General features: G+C 31.8%; 1 protein-coding gene across 2 annotated transcripts in view; it reads right to left on the bottom strand.

Annotated features, from left to right (window-relative positions):
- Nucleotides 1–9,935, bottom strand: part of LOC128986617 (nose resistant to fluoxetine protein 6-like) — a 42,894-nt gene extending 32,959 nt beyond the window's left edge. The window contains exons 1-2 of one of the 2 annotated variants that reach the window (XM_054407071.1): nucleotides 9,874–9,935; nucleotides 849–1,097 (exon numbers count right to left, since the gene is read on the bottom strand). In XM_054407071.1, the coding sequence (XP_054263046.1) occupies nucleotides 849–1,068 (220 nt within the window). In that variant the 5' untranslated portion in view covers nucleotides 1,069–1,097; nucleotides 9,874–9,935. Of the gene's footprint in view, nucleotides 1–848; nucleotides 1,098–9,827 lie in introns of both variants that reach the window. The other variant, XM_054407072.1, reaches the window with a different exon arrangement.
- Between the last annotated feature and the right edge of the window lie 9,291 nt (nucleotides 9,936–19,226).

Here is a 19,226-nt window from a genome sequence, read left to right as displayed (position 1 = left end):
TATCATAACTGTTTGAACTGGTTTGGATGACTCGGCCAGAAGCGCTTGTTTGGTAGTTAATAACTCTTCGGTTGTGACTAATCCTATAAACAGCTTTTACGTAACAATACATCAGGGTATTGACCTAAACTGTTTATGAAACTAACTACTGTATTACTGTATTCATCCAATATTTTATAAGTTCATCCAATTTTGAATTACTGTTAAAATTGATATGTTTCTTGTGCATGACTTGTCCATTTCAAATTATTTCTTTTTCAATTTGGCCTGTTCTATTAAAATTGCCCATTACAATTTACATATTTCAATAGACAATACAGCTATTTTACCTGGAATTATACTTGCATGATTTACTATTGTGTATTACAGTGGTATTACGTTATATTGACCATTATTAAACACTTTGTGAATTTTTATGTGCAAAATATACGAGTAATATAGATTTTGGAATTTTATATGTAAAAATAGATCGCAAATGATTGGTATATTTTGAATTAGTTTTCACAATTGTTTACTAAGTAATATTTGGTTCCTTCACATTGTTGTAATAGTTTAAATTTTAACATGCAAATGTCAAGTTAATGTTATAGAGCCCGTTTTATGGGTTGATAGTTTTTTATATACACCCTACACTACAGACGAAGTTATCATCAGCTAGTTCATTAAATTGGTTGAAAAACTGGCTAGCGAGGACTTAATATAGAAAATATAATAGCTAAGCTACTCAATTAATTATATTTGTATAGCCATTATATTTGCAGCTTTATTAGCAAAACCCCATTTTCGAGCCACTAGTCACGCTTTGTATCTGGTAGTAAATATTAACTTTTTAACTGTTGCCAACTTACTTTGCTCAGCCCAGAGTGTGCGATTCCACAAGGCAGCCTCCAGTCGGAGACTGTCCTCTCTGCACCCTGGGTTGTCGGAGCTCGGGTAGGCGATGGGTAGAGGATGTACGAAGCCATGGTTGTCCCAGTCCACCGAGCCAGGAATCGCAGATACAATGCCCAAGGTGGCTAAAACTACCAACTGTAGCACTAGCATTGGGCCAACCCGACAGCCAGCCATGGTTCTTCGGGGCTCCACTATGCTATAATCTGGAACAAATTAATAATATTGTTAACTAACCTTGTACAAAGAATTCCTGGACTAAAATGCCAAACATGAGCCACAATCTTAGTTGATAACTTTATTTTTATTTTAGACGTTGACAATCTCTTTTCAAGAAGAAACCCCAATGTCCACACATTATTTCAGGTATCAACATAGTTGTTTGAAATTATGTCAATTATGAGGACGATCTAACTCTACCACGAGTAGCAGTTAAATCCTCGTCAAAAGCCAGTTGTACATAAATTGAAAGGCCTTATTTTACAAACAACAAACAGCAATTATTAGAGAATGTTCGAGTTTTATGATTTATTCTGTTTCGGAATAGAAATTTGTCACAAAATTAAAATATTAGGCGTGTATTATTACCCTTTTGGATACCTTGTGTCTTTTTCAATAGACGAGGATGAGGGAAAATAGCTGACCACACTTACGTTTAATGCAAATTTACCTAGCCAAGCGTTAATAGGTAATATTTTAGCACATCTATAATATTAAAACGAAACAGTGTTTTTTTATTTCACGTTTCTGAATCAACCACTCGACGGATTTTCATGATTTTTGTGTTGAAAGAAAGATAATTTTGAGAACTAGGGAATGTCGAAGCCATAATTTTAGTTTAGGGTCCCAGTTTTTCAGAAATTAAGTTTTAATTTTTAAAAAGTCTAGCAGCCGACGCTAAGATTCTAAACTAGCTTTTGGCATAAAATAATTTGCTTAACATAACAGCTGTAAACATTCAGCTTTTGTGTCACAAATTCAGCATTTGGATAAAAATGTAAAGACATACTTAGGGTTGACTTATTTATACTATGTGTAATGCTAATCATTGATACGTTCAATTCTTCTGTAAGAGGGTGACAGATTAATTAAATATACATAGTAAAATAGTAGGATGTTCGAATTATTTTTTAAAGCAATCTTTGTAATCTTCGATTTGTTTTAGAGCAACATAATTTGTTTTAACTAACAGCTGGTTAAATATAAACTATGGAACTATGAGGTTATTTTATTTTTGTCATTGATTATAGGAAATAAGTAAGATTAGTAGAGATAATTACACTACAGTTTAAACCACAGTTTTCACCAAAATTAATTAAACCACAGTACAAATCGAGGCTCTGTACACGAGTCTTTATAAAAAAGGATAAATGCGAATTATTTTACTGCTCCACTCTTCAAGGAAAGATTAGAAAAATAACAATGTTTACATATTTTGATTCTTCATGGTAGCTTTTTGTTTACAATTAATGTTTGTTTGGACAACATGCTTTAACTTTGTTTGGATTAGGCCCGGAAATATTGATGTCATAAAAAGAAGATCAAGAATAATCAGGAATCACGATTTTAAATTACCACCATAACCTCAGCCGGGTTTTATACAAAGATAAACGGATGGATGACATACATTGAACACAACGTCAACATTTACCTAGGATACTGCAATTAGACAAACCATCCTTTTATGAAATCGTGTTCAGTTGTGGTTACGTTTGGGGGCGCCTATATCAGCGCCCCCAATCGTGAAAATATCACTTTTATTTTAACTATGAACATATTGTAGTTTAAATAAACTAATATGAAAAATTACGATGTACATTTATTCAATGAGGGTGAGCAATTATCAAGGATAGAACTGATAATGGTATGGATAATAAACATTGACAATTACGTCATTAGCTTTACTAGCGTGTTTACTTTTTATATTCCTGCTACATGTGACCAGTTCTTTATTTCAAATGAATGTTATTTGAACCAAACAGCTGTTTCAAAACAAACTGTTATTGTTTTTACTTTTCTTTGTTTATGCTTATTTATTAAGCAATTAATGCAGTTTTTGATGTTAGGACACCAAAGTTAAATTATGTGTACTGTGAATTTTATTGGATACTATCGTTTTATTTTAGGTCGTTTCTATTCAGACCTACTGGAAATTGTGAAGTAGTTGTATCGTGGTGATAATAATTATGGAAGAGGCAGGTATGCTATGGAAGGTGGTATCGTTGACTAGGTCTATACACTTCTCAATTGACTATTACTCTCTCTACTGTAGGCTACTTATAATCAGTGTGCGTCTGTGCGAATCGGCTGCAAATCTCACTTTAACGCTTTACACATCGTAAAAATTGCAGAATTGCTGTTTTATTGTAAAATTATCGCATTTAAAATGCATATCGTATAGGCTTTATTCTATGGAACTTCTTATTCTATGGAATTAAAACATATTTGGTCACACAACATTTTCTTACAAGATGATTTTTCACATTAAAACTGCAAGAAACTTTGTATTTATATGTGTAAACTAGCTGATCTGAATTTACACGGTTTTAACTGACTACTGAATTCCCGTACGTAGGACGGGCTAACACCTCGTATGTTATTATGTTAATTTAAAATTTGTGTTATTTGCACCTGTCCTTGAATATGATACATTTTAAAACTAATATAAAAGTTCCCAATAATCCAATATAAAGAACGGAACCGGGAATATCTATGTAAATACAGTGTATTCATAGTCAAGGTGGAAGTAATGTGTAACCAAGTACAACATGTGTATGCAATAAGAACCGCATCGGTTTGCAACAGATAAACCTTGGTCTATTGTCTCCAAGGTGATGACAATGTGTCCACATTGCTGCAACGATCTAGGAACAACAGTTGTCATAGCAACTTGTCATGCAGTTACTATGCCTTTGGATATAAGTAGACTTCTCGTACTGCGACATATTTTGACTTTAATGTTTGATGAGAACCCACTTTTATTCAATAAATGTAAAACGTTTGCTTGACGATTATAATATCAGCATGAGTTTGTAAAACTATCGTGTCATTTTTGTTTGGGGAAATGCCCAAGAAATGTATACAGAAAAAATATGTACGGGACGGATCGAAAACATTAAATTGTCTCCGGCTATCAGTATTGCCTTCGAAAGAATGGCAATTTTATGGATTTTAATGATTTACATTTTATGTTAACTATTTTTGTTTTCACAATAATACCAGCCAGTACTAGGACGATAATTTAAAATCTATTCAAGAGACAAAAGCTAAGAGGAGGGAAATTTTCTTCCTTTAGATAGGCATAGCTTTGCACCGAAAAATCCACCATGCTCAAGACAATTCCACTTGACTACAAGTATCTGAAATACAGTACTTGTGTGCTAAAAAAAAATACTGAAAATTGAATTTTCAGAGAAACTGCAAACAATTTTATGTCAGGCGAATTTTTTTGTAATCTCTATTTTATGTAATGAAATAGTACAATGTTCAAATCACACCCTTGCCCCTTGTGTATCGAAATATTGGCCTACATAAAGACATTTTCTCATGTAGGACTGTAACAAATTTCAAAAGTCAGAAAACCTTTTCAATTCCATGGTTCGAATATAGTCGTGTAATGTGTCTCATGGATCGTATGCTGAACTAGTTATATTAATACCCTCGCCGCAGTAAACCTGCAGACTAGGCAAATTTATATTTACATTATTTGATGGTCACTAAAATTATATTCCTTAAATGGCTCACATGTATTTTCTATTTAAATAACATTTAGTTTAATTACTACTTAGGTTTGGTGCTATAGGGAAGGAAATCAAGTATTTTTCAGTGAAATGTAAATAACATAGTGCTATAAAATAAACAAAATAAAACATAAGTACATCATATTTACAGTTTTCTTTGGAATTCAATCCGTAACTATGCTCCTAAGTGCACATAACTTTAATACATTAAATTAACTCTTTTACTTAACAGAGAAGAAATTGCAAATTTTTTGTCTCCAAACCCCAGTTTTCCTGGTTTGATCATGCTGGTTCGCGATCTTACAAATGCCAAATTTAATCGAAATCTGATGATTTTTACTTGCGTTATTTCTGTTAACAGCCATATAAATAAATATACTTTATATATTTATTTATTTTATTTATTTATTTATTTATTTATTTTTTTATTTTATTTTATTTATTAATTATTATAATAATTATTATAATATATATAATATAATATATAATATATATATATAATATATTTAATAATTATTAAAATAAATATTAATTTATTTTATTTTATTATTTATTTATTTATTTACCAATATCTCGGTCCCGGGTCTACGTCTCACCATGAGATCTACAGTAATGGCTTATTATATATTCTATAGTAATGGCTTGTAAAGTAAATTCGCTAAAATCATTTCTAACTAAAGTTATATCGTCACACATTTTTGAGAGACGAATGAAAACCGAGTTACAAACTGCTAACCACTCAAAACCCATTGATTTTAGTGTTACTAATATCACTCCAGTTTCATTGATTGAATTCATTATTGGTCTTCTGGGAATTCTAGCTAATTGGTTAAATATCGATAAATAGATACATGAAACGCGTATATTGATACGAAACTGATATATGGTCTTCATTATCACAGCAAATAGAACAGACAATTAATAATATTGTATATCAATATCAGTAATACAGAAACTGTTTAAAGTTTCTGTTTTCATATAACTGACATAGACGAAATCAAATCTCTGGTTTATTTTAAGCCTCTCTGAATATCTCAACAATAATTAAATTAACTTTACAGGAATGTTCATTGAAAATTCATCACATACTCGAATACAGTAAATTTAAAACTTGTACATTTTTCCATGGAGTAAAAAGTTAACGTGAAAATTTTCTATAAATAATTAACCAAACCACTGCTTAAAACCATATTTGACTATCAATTTAATAATTTTAAGAATCTTAAAAATACATGTTTAAGAGAGTTTGGCTCAAAGCATTTCGGAAATATTTAAATATTTTAATAGTATATACGATTGACTAAAATGAGAGTAACGTAATAGTACGTCCTTAATAAGACGTGCAATAGCTTTATAAAATACCCCCGCCGCAGCAAACCTGCCGACTAAGCGAATTTCCATTTGTCTGAATTGATTTTCAATTAAATATATTTTAATAACATTAGGTTTGACGAGTACCTAGGTTTGCTGCTACAAGAAACCTAATAAAGTGTGTTTTTGAGTAAAATATTGATAGCTTAGTACAAAATAAATAAATTTGCCAAGTTTGATCAAAATATATCCATAAACAAGCAAATTACAACATTTGACAATATTCTCCATAAGAATAACATGGGAATTTTAAATTTACAATTTTTTTAATTTTCTCCGTTACTAATAATCGAACAAAAATACTTTTATATACTAAATTATTTGTTTTTTTAAGGTCTTTAAAAAGGTCTAAAAAGAAATTGGGAAATTTTGTGTTTTGAGGGTCAAAAGTGAGAAAAACCAATTTTTACCCCATAAAACCCCCCCTAAAGCCCCGTTCCCATGGTCCGATCATGCTGGTTCGCGAACTCATTCAAGTTTATCTCGCTTTACACCCTTAAACCAAATTTCATCAAAATCGGACCAAAATTACTCAAGTTATCGCGTTCACGGACGTATATATATATATATATATATATAAATCTATATATATATATATATATATATATATATATACATATATAAAAATTTGAACGAATGGTGTTTTTGGCCTCTGGGGACATCAAAATGAAAAAATAAATCGGTCCCAGGTCTAGGTCTTACCGTGCCACCTACGGTAATAGCTACTTCCCTATAGGGAAATTCGCTAATAACTCAAGTTTGACGCCGGAGGAGAAACTGTGGTCACAAAAGTGCCAAGGATTATAAAAGTTACTTTTTGGCCAGTGTGATGAAATTTATTTTTCATATTATTGACCTATTCTTTTCAGTTTAAACTAACAAATTCTACAAAGATGCGTACTGCGTACATCAAATTTGTATAGCATAACTGTTTTTATATTGAAAACGAACAACGTTAATCGATAAATTATAGAAGTTATAGATCGAAGTTCAAAAGTGAGAAAACAGAATAATAGATTATGGTCCTTTCTAGTTGATACTTTGTTATCCAAGGGTCCAAAAAACTACTTTGTGTAGTTTTTTGTACAACTCGAGACTGAAATTTAATCACATTGACAGTCCGGTTTTGAATAATACTAAAGTCAAGGGCATTGGGTTGTTGATCTGTAAATAGAGTACACTGTTTGTACTTTATTTTCAACAAATGGGTCCTTAAAACTGCTTTCCCACAATAATATATGATATTTTTTAATTCACCTGCTGAATACTGTACGTATTTGCAGGGTTTGTAAGTTTGGTCAATTGAAGAATTGAGTTATTTTTAAGTGAACGGGAATATTTTATGAATGTTAATGCTGCAATGTTGAGTAAAATATTTGAAAAACTTCAATGGTTTTAAAAGCTATAGTTCGGCCGCTTAGAAAACGACATGCCCGCTAATGCTAAACCAATGCTGGAGGAGGTCGCTTTCTAAGCGGCCGAACTATAGAAAGTTAGTACTGTATTTGATATTTTTGTGTACATATTTTATATGTATTATTGAGTTTAATTTCCCAATGTAATCAAATAGAACCAATCCTTGAAACTAAGCCCCTTGTGGGTATTTTAAAGATTGTATTTTAAAGTCGATGGTAGGCTACATTTATTTAGGGTGTTCACTTCATTAATTAATATTAGATGACAATACATGGATAGATATTGATTGTGATCCTAATAATAGATCACATGCTTATTCATTCACAGAAAACAAAACCAGGATATTTCATCAGGTTTTACAACATTTTTTCACATAACTAATCGAATATTTAAATAATTTACTTATTGTAACTTTATTTCAGAAAATATTTCTTAACTTTAATTTTCAATATCCATCGTGTTTGTAAAAGAGGGCTATATCGAAATAAACACTCTTGTTCTGTATCGATTTTCTACTTTAATTACATGGATTTTTCATATCAACTTTTTAAGAATTAACAGATTTACCCAAAAATCAGAAGAATAAAATCAGGATTACGTGACAACGTAGCAACCAACTTTGACATAATTGAAAATTACGACTGTAGTTTACAGTTTATAAAATAAATTAGGCCTTAGAATCACACCATAGATATTATAATGCTTTGTAATTTAAAATTAGAAAATCGGAAAACTTAAAATTCTTCAAAATATTATTTTGAACTGATGATTTGGAAAGGAAATAATTAACAAAATTCCAGTATTTCACCATGAACTTCGAGATCAAGTTCGTCTGTGTCGTTTCGGATGACCTCTATGAATATTAATACATTGGGCCACGGACAAAATAGTGTCCAAAACCAGATGCTGAACACACCGAACCACGCCGAGTCTATAATTTACAAGGTAATTTAAGCGTTAGTTAGCGCGTTGAGTGACAAGATAGTGACAAGTCTTTCTATCAAATCAGTGAATATTAAATTCACAAATGTTGGGATTCGTACTAAGTATATTACTGAAGGGTAACCTAAATATACAGAATAGACATATTCTAAAAACAATATTTAAAGCCAAAATACCTGTTAATCCTTATTTAGATTAGAATAATAGCTTCGTAACTCGTCCTAAATGTTCTGAATATCTCTAAATTACACCCGTTTACCAGTTGTAGACTGACACAACAATGATTTAACTTTTAAAATACTTTGTAAAATCATTAAATAAACTATTTTTGAATGGTTTACAAATGTAGATTATGCTTGGTTGATTATTTAAAAATATATATAATTTTCCCGTGCTACACAAGTGTTTACGCTGGTTCCGTAACTTTGGTTGATGGCTTTAGATACCGAAGTAGTCATTCTATTCATCTAGTTCATATCTAGTTTTACTCAAAGAGGAATTTGTAAATGAATCTCTCGTTGAGTGCACTACTGTTAGAATCATAATATTATACTATAGTGTAATACCATTTTAGAATACCATGCAATATTTTAATAAGGATCACTTTTTAGTTTTATATAACTAAAAATGTGATACGAAGAAAATTAATATTTACTAAATAATCGTACTATTTTTGGTTGCTTACAACAAACAGCTAAATATACTACAAGAGTGAAAGATTTACCAAATTTGTATGTAAACAAATTTATACATATTACCCTATTTATGATTATATATCATCTCTATGTTCTCTATGATATTCTCCTATTTTATATATCTATTATTTTTATTTCCATATAAAATCCATAAGTAAGTACACAAAATTTAGGAATATGTTTAATGTATAGGCTTAACAGGTTTAATCCGCCATGGTTTGCGCCTTATTTTTACATTTTGAAAACTATTGAAGATAACTTAAAGGATGGTATATAATTTTAAAGAGTCATTAGCTATTAAAATTTTATTACTTAAATTACAGAACGATTATTCTATGAAAACTTACTCTGATTAGCCAGGAACACTTTTATATTGCAATACCAATTAAAAACCCCCTTTTAATGAATATCTGAAAAATCACGATTTTGATTTGTGCAGGTCAGGCCAGAATAAGGCAAAACAGTTAGAGTTAACCTCTTTTTTTAAGTATTCTTAATGTCAGTTATATTTAGACCCATTAAACCTATTGCTAAAATTGTGATAATTACTTGTTGACACCCTTTATAAACCGGCTATTAAACTATTTCAGTAGCAGTGTGAATATGTCAACTAAAGATGAAAGACTTCTATTGTCCACGTATTTTACCACCATCACATTTCATGAACACATAGAAGAACTCTTGCACCTAGGAGAAACTTTTTTATTGAAAATACATAAAAAATGAATAAAGCGAATCTCTTATGAAAGGCAATTATGTTATTTCCAGATACCTGGTAGTCATACTTGGTAGAAACAAGATATCCACGGACTACTCACCGAGAGAAGGTCAGGGAATCACTGACCGCTTCCAACACCAAGGGACCGGTCCAGCCTCAGACCTTCCTCAGGGGACGAGGGGTTACCATGGCAGGGGGGCTGGGGGGTACCAAGGCGGGGGGCAGGGGGTGTGGCTACCTCGTGCGAGACTAATACAACAGAAATTGTAATACACGGTAGTGAAAAGTAAACAATTCGAGGGCGGTGGCCAAAATGAAGTTCAAGGACGTATAAGATTGAAATGAAGTTGAAGGAAATTGGGGATTTTGCTGATTGGAAAAAATAAAAAGTTCGAATTTTAAATACCAAGGTAATCATAGGTGAGCTGTGGTATGAAACATCAGGCTTAACAGTTGAAAAATCAATTTTTTTACAAATATAACTTTATTTCAACAATAAAAAGAAAAATAATAGTAGATAAAACATGATAAGTGATCGTTAAGTCATGAAAAATCAGAGCCATAAACGTACAACATTGAAAAGCCTAAGATTTGTTAGTAAATTATATTAGTTTTTAAATGGATGGTAGATCATGTGGAAAGTGAACGATAAAGTAGCCTCTTATTGACCAAAAGGGTTGTTTCACATGTAGTTTAATCAAATATTAGTTTGAAATTTGAGAACAGTAAAAATATGATGATCGAAAGAGGCAAACAATAACTATTTATACTTGGAGTCGGGTATGTAAACAACTAAACCCCGGGGAATAGTTTTATGGGTGGAAATAGAGAGAAAATTGGAGTAATTGTTTATCAAAAATTGATTCATTAAGCACACATCCGCAGTTTTGTTTTTTTTACATACGATTTTTTTATTTTATAATTTTTCAAAAGATCTTATTTAATTATGTAAGTAGATAGATGCTTATGTTATAAAAAAAGCTTGGAAAAAAATTTGAATGGCATCCATTTCCTTTTTAATAGTTAAAATTACAACAAATGACGGACTTTATGACAAAAATATAAACTTAACTTTTATCCGGTTTTTTTAAATTTCCCTAAAACGACATCAAGTTCACGAAAGGTCCAACATTAAATAGCTGAAATATTTTGTAATAAGGCTGAAAACGTCAGGTTGCATCTAATTACGAGAATTACAACTATTGGACATTTCCTGGAGTTTGGCTATTAATTATACGAAACCTGGTATAATTTTAAAGCTGCAACAAATATGATTGCATTTGAGGTATCGATTTATTTCTTATCATCCCCTGAATCATGTTAAATCAAGCTCTATGGTTGACTTTGTATTTGCATTAATTTATTTCCTTCATAGACCAGCTGAAGATGGTTTTCCAATGGGATTTGTTCTTGGAAACACTTTGTTGTTTTTATTTTTTATTTTTCTAATTTTAACCCGCCAAATATGATTTATTTTATTATAGAAATAGTATTATAGTGCGCATGTTATTATCTGCACACAACACCAGATGATATGCAGTAGTTTTGGAAATTATCGTTTTATATTTTTAATCGTTTTTTTACGTTGTAATAAAAGATATAAATAGCAACCATTAAAATGATTTTTACATATTCCAGAAAAAGACTTGCCTGAAAATTGTCAACTTATCATGATCAAGCAAGACTAAACTGGATAATAAGTTTAATCTATGCATATATTGAGTTTAATATAATGCATGACTACATGGGGTGCTACATTGGAATGCACTACAGATGTTTTTGCACTTTTCCCTGGCTCGGGCAAGTGAAGTTACCTCGTACGCCACCTAGGCCTAAATTGCCTTATCAGGACTGGGTTGGAATGTCAAGCCGTCAACCAGGTGGTCCAGTGTATTTCTATCTTTTATTGATGTAAACACTCTATGCTTTGACAAGAATACAAATTTCACGAATTGATAGCCAAGTACGCAAATAATGTCAGGGGGGTTCATTTTGACGCAATCATTTTCTCGCGTGGAGGTTTTTTGTCACTAAAAGAGGTTTAGCAAATTCCCCATGGAATAATAAGCTATTACCGTAGGTATCGTGGTAAAAACTAGACCGATTTATTTTTTCGTGTCGATGTCTCCATTGGCCAAAAACACCACCCGTTAGAAGTCATATGTATGCATATATTATAAATATAATTATATCCGTTATTCATATTGTGTCCGTTTCATATATAGATTTGAGTCCGTTTCGTATATAGAAATGTGTCCGTTTCGTATGTAGAAATGTGTCCGTTGGCACGATAAATACTGTAAAGATGGTCCAATTTTGATCAAATTTGGTCTACGTGTAAACCTACAGTTATCGGAACGAGTTCGTGAACCAGCATAATCAGATTATGTGAACGGAGTTTTATGGGTTTTATCTCATATATGATCCTCAAAACGTAGAATTTCCTGCAGCCACTACAGTAGGTAACTACGGGAGTCATAACTCAATAATTTGAGAAAATCCGCTATTATAACAGATATACTTCCTGAAAGTTGTCCTGAACTTGACATATTATGTGTCTATAGAGTATGCACATGTTTCTACAAATATTATTTTATCTTTGTGTGTACAGTGAGGAATACTACCTTAGTCGAGATTTTTCGTCTAAATGCATACAATTACAACAAATGTTGACAAGAATTATATCAAAGTATTCTGTTTCAATCAAGGACAACTCTTCACGTAGTTCTCGAATACCTTTAATACATTAGTAAACAGTAGACCCTGCCTGGGTCAGGAAGAGGAAAAGTTGCCCATTCCGATGAGGACACCGTGTAGCAGGTTACTCAGGACATGGTCTTCAGAGGTAGACTAACAGACACCAGACTAACCAGACAGACAAAACAGACAACTGTTCTTGACAGGCTACAGGTACACGGATGGGACCAGGTGGAAGTCTTCATATGTAAATGAGTCCTTAGCCACCAAGGTGAAGTAATATATATCAAAGGCTTAGTGATCTGTCAAATAGCCTTTTAGTCAAATAGCAGGAAATGAAAAACCTGAAAATGCCCTCTACGACACAAAAACATAGATTATTAACATTGTCTACGTATTGACACAACATTACTTACTATACACATACAATGCAGAAAGAAGTCATTTTGTGCTACTGTATACAAAACCAATTATTATACCTAGTAAAAGGAGTGTCCACATAGTGTGCTAATATGTTTAGTTTTTTATTTCAACAAGCAAGATCTGGTTTTTCTCTACAAGTGGAACTTGTGAAGGCCATGCTACAATTAATTATTTATTCGTGTCTCTGAGATATTTCGTAATAATTGACGTAGCTCTGCTAGAGTGAAATAATAATAATTATCTTACATTTATACATTCTCTTGGGCAAAAATGCAGTACATTCTAGCATGTGTGATTAACAATGATTTTCGTATGTTGTGCCATTATCAAGTTAACCAAATCATAAAACTATAATTTATAATATCAACCTTTTAACATTAGCGTGTAAAGGAACTTTGCACTCGTGTTATACATTAATTTTTTTCTACAGCTATTATAAAGCATAGAGATAAATAGTATTTCAAACACTAAACAACACGTTTTCGGTTAAATTCAAGCGTTGAAGGAAATGGGAAACGCTGCAACAGCTGATCGTAGTCGTAGTAGTTTTAAGTGTCGCCAACTTATTTTCAAGCAAACACGTATTACGTGCCTAATAAAGCTGTTTTAAGTTGTTTGGTTTGAAATACTGGAGTGCGAAATAAATATGAGTGCGGCAAAGGTAAATGCAGCAGTTAGCTAATTTGCGTGCTATTATCAGTGAAAAGTAGCCCATTTTGTCAGGTAACTGTAAGAAAAAAAATATATTTTCCTACAGTCCCCCGACAAAGTTGGCTTCCTTGTACTGTTTATAGTACAGAAAGCTGCTAATTGCTGCATATTTATACTTTGCCGTACGGTTTATACTTTGCCGTACGGTTTATACTTTGCCGCACATCAGGATTCCAACAAAACAACACAAAACAGCGTGGCTCCATTATGCACGTAATCCGTGTACGCTTGGAAATAGGTTGGCAACACTTAAAGATAATTATACTATGAGCAGCTGATTGACTATTATAACTACGATTTAATCTGTCATTTCGTGTTTATAGTTTCTGTATTTCTGAACTTTCTGGACTTTTCTTTTAAACGTTTTTAAAACCTTCCTACGATCTTAATAAACAAGAAAATACCTTTTAAGCATTTTTTTAGGCGCGGAAACCACTTCAAATTACAAAAACATACGGAACTATATTCTCAAAACGCGGAGCACATTTCTTGCCGAGGAAAAATAGCGGAGTGATATGGACCGCGGGTACTACTTTCTCTAGGGCACCATTTGTGTTGCCAGCTGAACCTAAAAACGTGTTGCATAGTGTTTGAAAGACTAATTATTTATATGCCTTATAGTGACTGTAGGAAAAATATAATGTGTAACACGAGTGAAAAAGGCCTTTGCTGCACTCGAGATCATTCCACACTCGCCTGCGGCTCGTGCGTAAACATTGCTCTCGTGTGCAGCAAAGTGCCACTTTCACCACTAGTTACACAAATAACTATTTCATCTTGTTCTACCTTTATATACAAACAGATGTTATAGTTATTAAGAAGTAACACGTATTACTTCGCCAACACAATAATTATTTCAAATTAAGTCGCATTTTGTCTGATTGTCATGTTACTTCGGTATAAAATCAACCAGATGTGATATTAAATTCAAAAACATTTTGATTGTACTGTAAAACCTTTATCGATCGAAACTATTTTTCCGTAAAATGGGCTGAAGAATCGAAAATTCTGAAAGTTTACAGTTACTCCAGCTGATTTTTTTTCGCCCTAGAGAGAATCCTCAAAAGTTTCAAATTTTGCTTCCTTAAACCCGCCCCACCCTCATGTATTGAAAACAACCAGAGTTATCGCTTAAGTTATAAGAATAAGAATAAACTCATCAAAAACGAATATTAAAAAAAAATTAAATGATAAAGAAATCTTTTGTAAAATAATGACCCTATTCTAGCAATACTACGTGCTAGTTAATTATATAATTAAATCAAAGAAGAAGTTGGAATAATAGCTATGTAGTCATGACTACTTTTAGGTAAGGCCCGGTGGCCGCCATTGAATCATGTATCGGGCTAACAAGGACCACTTTCTAAACACTACCCATTTTATTTGCTAAAACCTGTATTTACTTACTGTTTCCTGAACAGAAAAATTATGTAATCCTATCAAGAAGATTTATTTTAAATCACTAAATTAGTTTCGATCGATTGCGCTCTCTCGATGAGCGGTAGGCATTGATGTCTAAAGTTGTTTTTGCTTGTACCCGTTTAATATAACATTGAAGTCAGGGTGATCAGTCCTTTCTTATCATTGCAGCCCTTCAGAAGCCATTGTTACCATCGAGGTTTATTAATGGTCGGGTAAATACTCAGTAATAACGGTAAGGACATTGGCCCCTTACTTATGACAAATCAATTTGGTGGAGTTAGTTATATAATTCACTCTACATGGTCAATGGTTAAATTTTATGCATAACTGTTCACTCAATTATTTTCACGTTTAAGTTGTGAACAAAAATATCTGTGGCCATTGTCAGGATTATTTAGTCGTATAGGAAACACCGGACGTGTTTTTAATTTCAATTAAATGGACTTTTCCTAATCTTTTGAATACACTATGTTTCGACAGGTATGAAAACTCGTCCCGTTTTTATTTTGCCTTTTTAGTGTAAGTACAATGATACTTGATATGGACAAAATAGCGTTTTCAACGACTCTTCCATTAAATAACTCATATTCTGTGCTCTCTGCATGAAACCAACAAGTCGTGTGGTATTCATGATAGAAAATGATAATTTTAGTTAAAAAAGAAGAGAAACATAATTTTTTTTAAAGATAAAATTAGAAAGATAAGTTTTAGTTTAGTTAACCTTTCCTACCCTAAGTGTGTTGACTACAATGCATTTAGAGAGGTAAGGTAACTCCTCCATTTTTTCACCATATCCAACCTAACCTACACAATTTTTCTTAATAGTATAGATACCTCCATTTTGTATATTACGTAACCTAAAAACGATATACAAAAAAAAGAAAACACAATGAAAATAAAACTAAACACAACTATACTTATCAGACTAGCTTGGAGGCTAATAACTGATAAATTTGTTTTTGGTTTTCATTGTGTGCATAGTTGTGTTTAGTTTATATTCTGTCCGTACAAATAATAATTTTACACGCACTTTATTGTGCAACATGTAACACCTTTTTGTAATGCAAAATATTTCATCGTTAAAAAATTTAAATGTTATAATTTAAAAGTGTTTAAAAAATGACCAAACAATGTTTTTTTTTTCAGTTTATAGTTAATTTTTTTAAATACATTAACAGTTCCAAATAGAAAAGACTGAACTATTTCCAACTGTTAAGAATTACGATTGCAAGGATTTGTTACAGTGTAAGTTATTGCCGTAAGGTTGGTAGTGCAGTAATATATGTATCAGGTTGGCATCCGTGGTTCCGCCTTTAACCGGTAGTGACGTCACAGACGAATGGCTTGTATTGTTCAGTCTTACAAAAATGTATTGCTTTCATTCGTTACCTTCAGCTACTACAAACCTAGAGTTTTTAAACAATTGATGAAATCAAAACTTGTTAATGCTTAACAACTTGAGAGGCTGTTGATATACGTAGAAGATGAATATTGTTGTTGTTGTTCTCTTCGTTTCTGTTGTTGTGGTTTTTTTTTAAGTTTTCTTGTGATTTGACAAATCACTGTTGTCTAGAAAGATGCCTTTACACTTTTTACAGTAGTTGTTTTAAATTACTCGTACTTTGGAATAACTTTAATCTACCAATTTTAAATGATAATATCTGTTATACCTTTAGGTAAAAAAAATGTTTGATCAATATAAATAACTAGCTGCTGTACCCGTGCTTCACAGCGGGAAGATGTACTATTCCGCCTAATCCAAACACTTGTTAAGTAGATCGAATCTATAAACTAAAAGCCACCAAATTTTACAAAAAAAGTACGCCCTACATTGCAATTGTCCTTCTGTTTACATTAAATTACTTATATAAATAACATAATTTTCATAACTTACGGTTGTATAATCTTTCTTTCCATAATCAATCACATAAACAAACCTACCACATATTTTGTAAAATATTTTATTTAATTTGTTTGGATCAGCTATCTGAAATTGTGAAATAAGCATTTAGCATTTCTGACTGTTTACATTGAAATGTCAAAGCAAAGGTAAACAAAGATTGTGAATTTTCTCATGCTTCCATGGAGACCAATTAATATTTACTTTTGAAAACCTCACCTCAAAACGTTGGACATCCAAGGGGTAGAGCCCGAGTGGAACTCAGGGAAGTGAATAGTCCTATGACATACTCCTAGGTATGTGGACAATCTCTGTGCTTAATTTGGGCTGTATTGGTTTAGTATTTTAGTATTTAGTCGTGGCAGCCAGACAGACAGACACCACCTCAATTTTATATTAGTATATATTATAAACAATACAAACAGAGCTTTTTATATGTACGTCCAGCTATGCAAGCTAAGAGGGAATATAGATTATTTAACATTTCCTATACGACATCATGTTAAAAAAGAATAAATAATAAAACGCTGAAATATCATCATTTTGTTTTTTAAATTATGTGCAGCCTGACTAGCTCTTACTGTACCTCTTTTTAAAAATAAAAATTGATATTATTTTATTCTTAGAAACCCCAAATCTAGCACCACTTTAAAATAACAATCACTAATTGTTTTTAATATCAAAATTATGTCTTTTTCTAATCTACAAGCACAACATCTAGCTTTAAAAATATTTTTTTTATTTTTCAAATCAACAGTTAAAATTTTTCACGAAGAGGCTTACTCTATTGCTTTACGAATAAACTTACGCTGAATAATAAAAACGTTCTCCACGTAGCAGTTTGGAGTGTTTTACTTTATGACGCCATTTTGAAATGCCAAATAAAATGTCACTCAGCCAACGCGTGTCTGAAACCTTTCTTAACTGTCTATGTTCAAACCATAAACAAACTACGCATGTACACTTTTTTTCATTTATAACATAATAAATTTTTTTAGGGAAATATATTTTTTCCAATTTACGTTTTGGAAATATTTTGAAAATACATAAAACAAATAGTTAGCTATTATACATGGAAAGTGACTGTCGTCTGAATAACTAAGCGTTTAAGTCAACAGTAAACAAATCCATGGTAAGATTAAGTGGTTTAACTGGTGATGTAGGTGAAATATAGGCACATTAACTTAGTTGTTCCTATAGTACCGCCCTTTCGCGGTAGTGTCGCTAGTAGATGAATGACCCCGTATATTTTAAAGGAAGTTAAGCAAACGACTGCAAGTCAAAGACCAAAGAAATATAGAACAGTATCCTGCCCTGAATTGTACTCTGTATACTAAATCAGCTCTGTACACAGTGCTAGTAATGTCGGCTCACGTACTGACATGATGATTTGTTTACATATTTATTTTGTAATACACTAAACATGTCGACAAGTTGGACACATGATGATAAAGTATCATTCATATAGGCATATTTTGTTAAAATACCCCACCACAGCAAACCTGCAGAAATATCCATTTGTTGGATTTTTCCTAAAATACTCCTTTACAATTATTAAATTGAATATATGTTCTAATAACATTAATTTCATAAAGAAGACCATTGTTTTTTTCTTAGTAATAAGGTAAAAAGGTGTGTTTTAGTCAAATTGTTATTTCTCAGGATTAAATAACAAATTTTCTAAATTTGATTGTAATATATCCATAAACTAGCAAACTACAACAGTTTACTTATTGTTTATAACAGTAAAATATAAATTTAAAATTTACAATTTAACAATTTTTCCCGCATCCTTTTACAGTACGAAATCATTTACAAATACTTAATTATTTGTGTTTTTTATTAAACTCTACAAAATGGTTAAAAGAGAAATTGGGAAATTCTGTGATTTAATGGCCAAAAGTGAGAAGCCCAGGTTTCGTCTCACAAAACACCATTCACAGCATTCCCATAGAGCATGCTGGTCCATAAGCTATAATAAACTCGTTCGATTACGTTTTCTGGCCTCCGTGGTCATCTAAACGGAAAAGTAAATCTGTCCCAGGTCCAGGTCTTACCACGAGACCTACGGTAATAGCTTGCTCCCTTCATGGGACATTCGCTATTAAAAAACTAATTTACTTGCATACAAATCAAATAATTCATTTATTCAACGTCCATCTTACTGAAGTACAGTAATAAGTTACAATAGTTATACCCGTAATTCTTTTTTCTATGGTTATACCTAAATATTATTTTGTGGATATGGCCTATAGTCACAATACCGTATTTTGATAGCAATATAATTAAGTCAATGACAA

Source organism: Macrosteles quadrilineatus, unplaced genomic scaffold, assembly GCF_028750875.1.
Source record: "Macrosteles quadrilineatus isolate MER2022 unplaced genomic scaffold, UCM_ALF_1.0 Scaffold_2__2_contigs__length_208266976, whole genome shotgun sequence".
Taxonomy (NCBI): domain Eukaryota; kingdom Metazoa; phylum Arthropoda; class Insecta; order Hemiptera; family Cicadellidae; genus Macrosteles; species Macrosteles quadrilineatus.
Note: the sequence above shows the minus strand (reverse complement) of the source record. Positions and strands in the feature narration are given on the sequence as shown.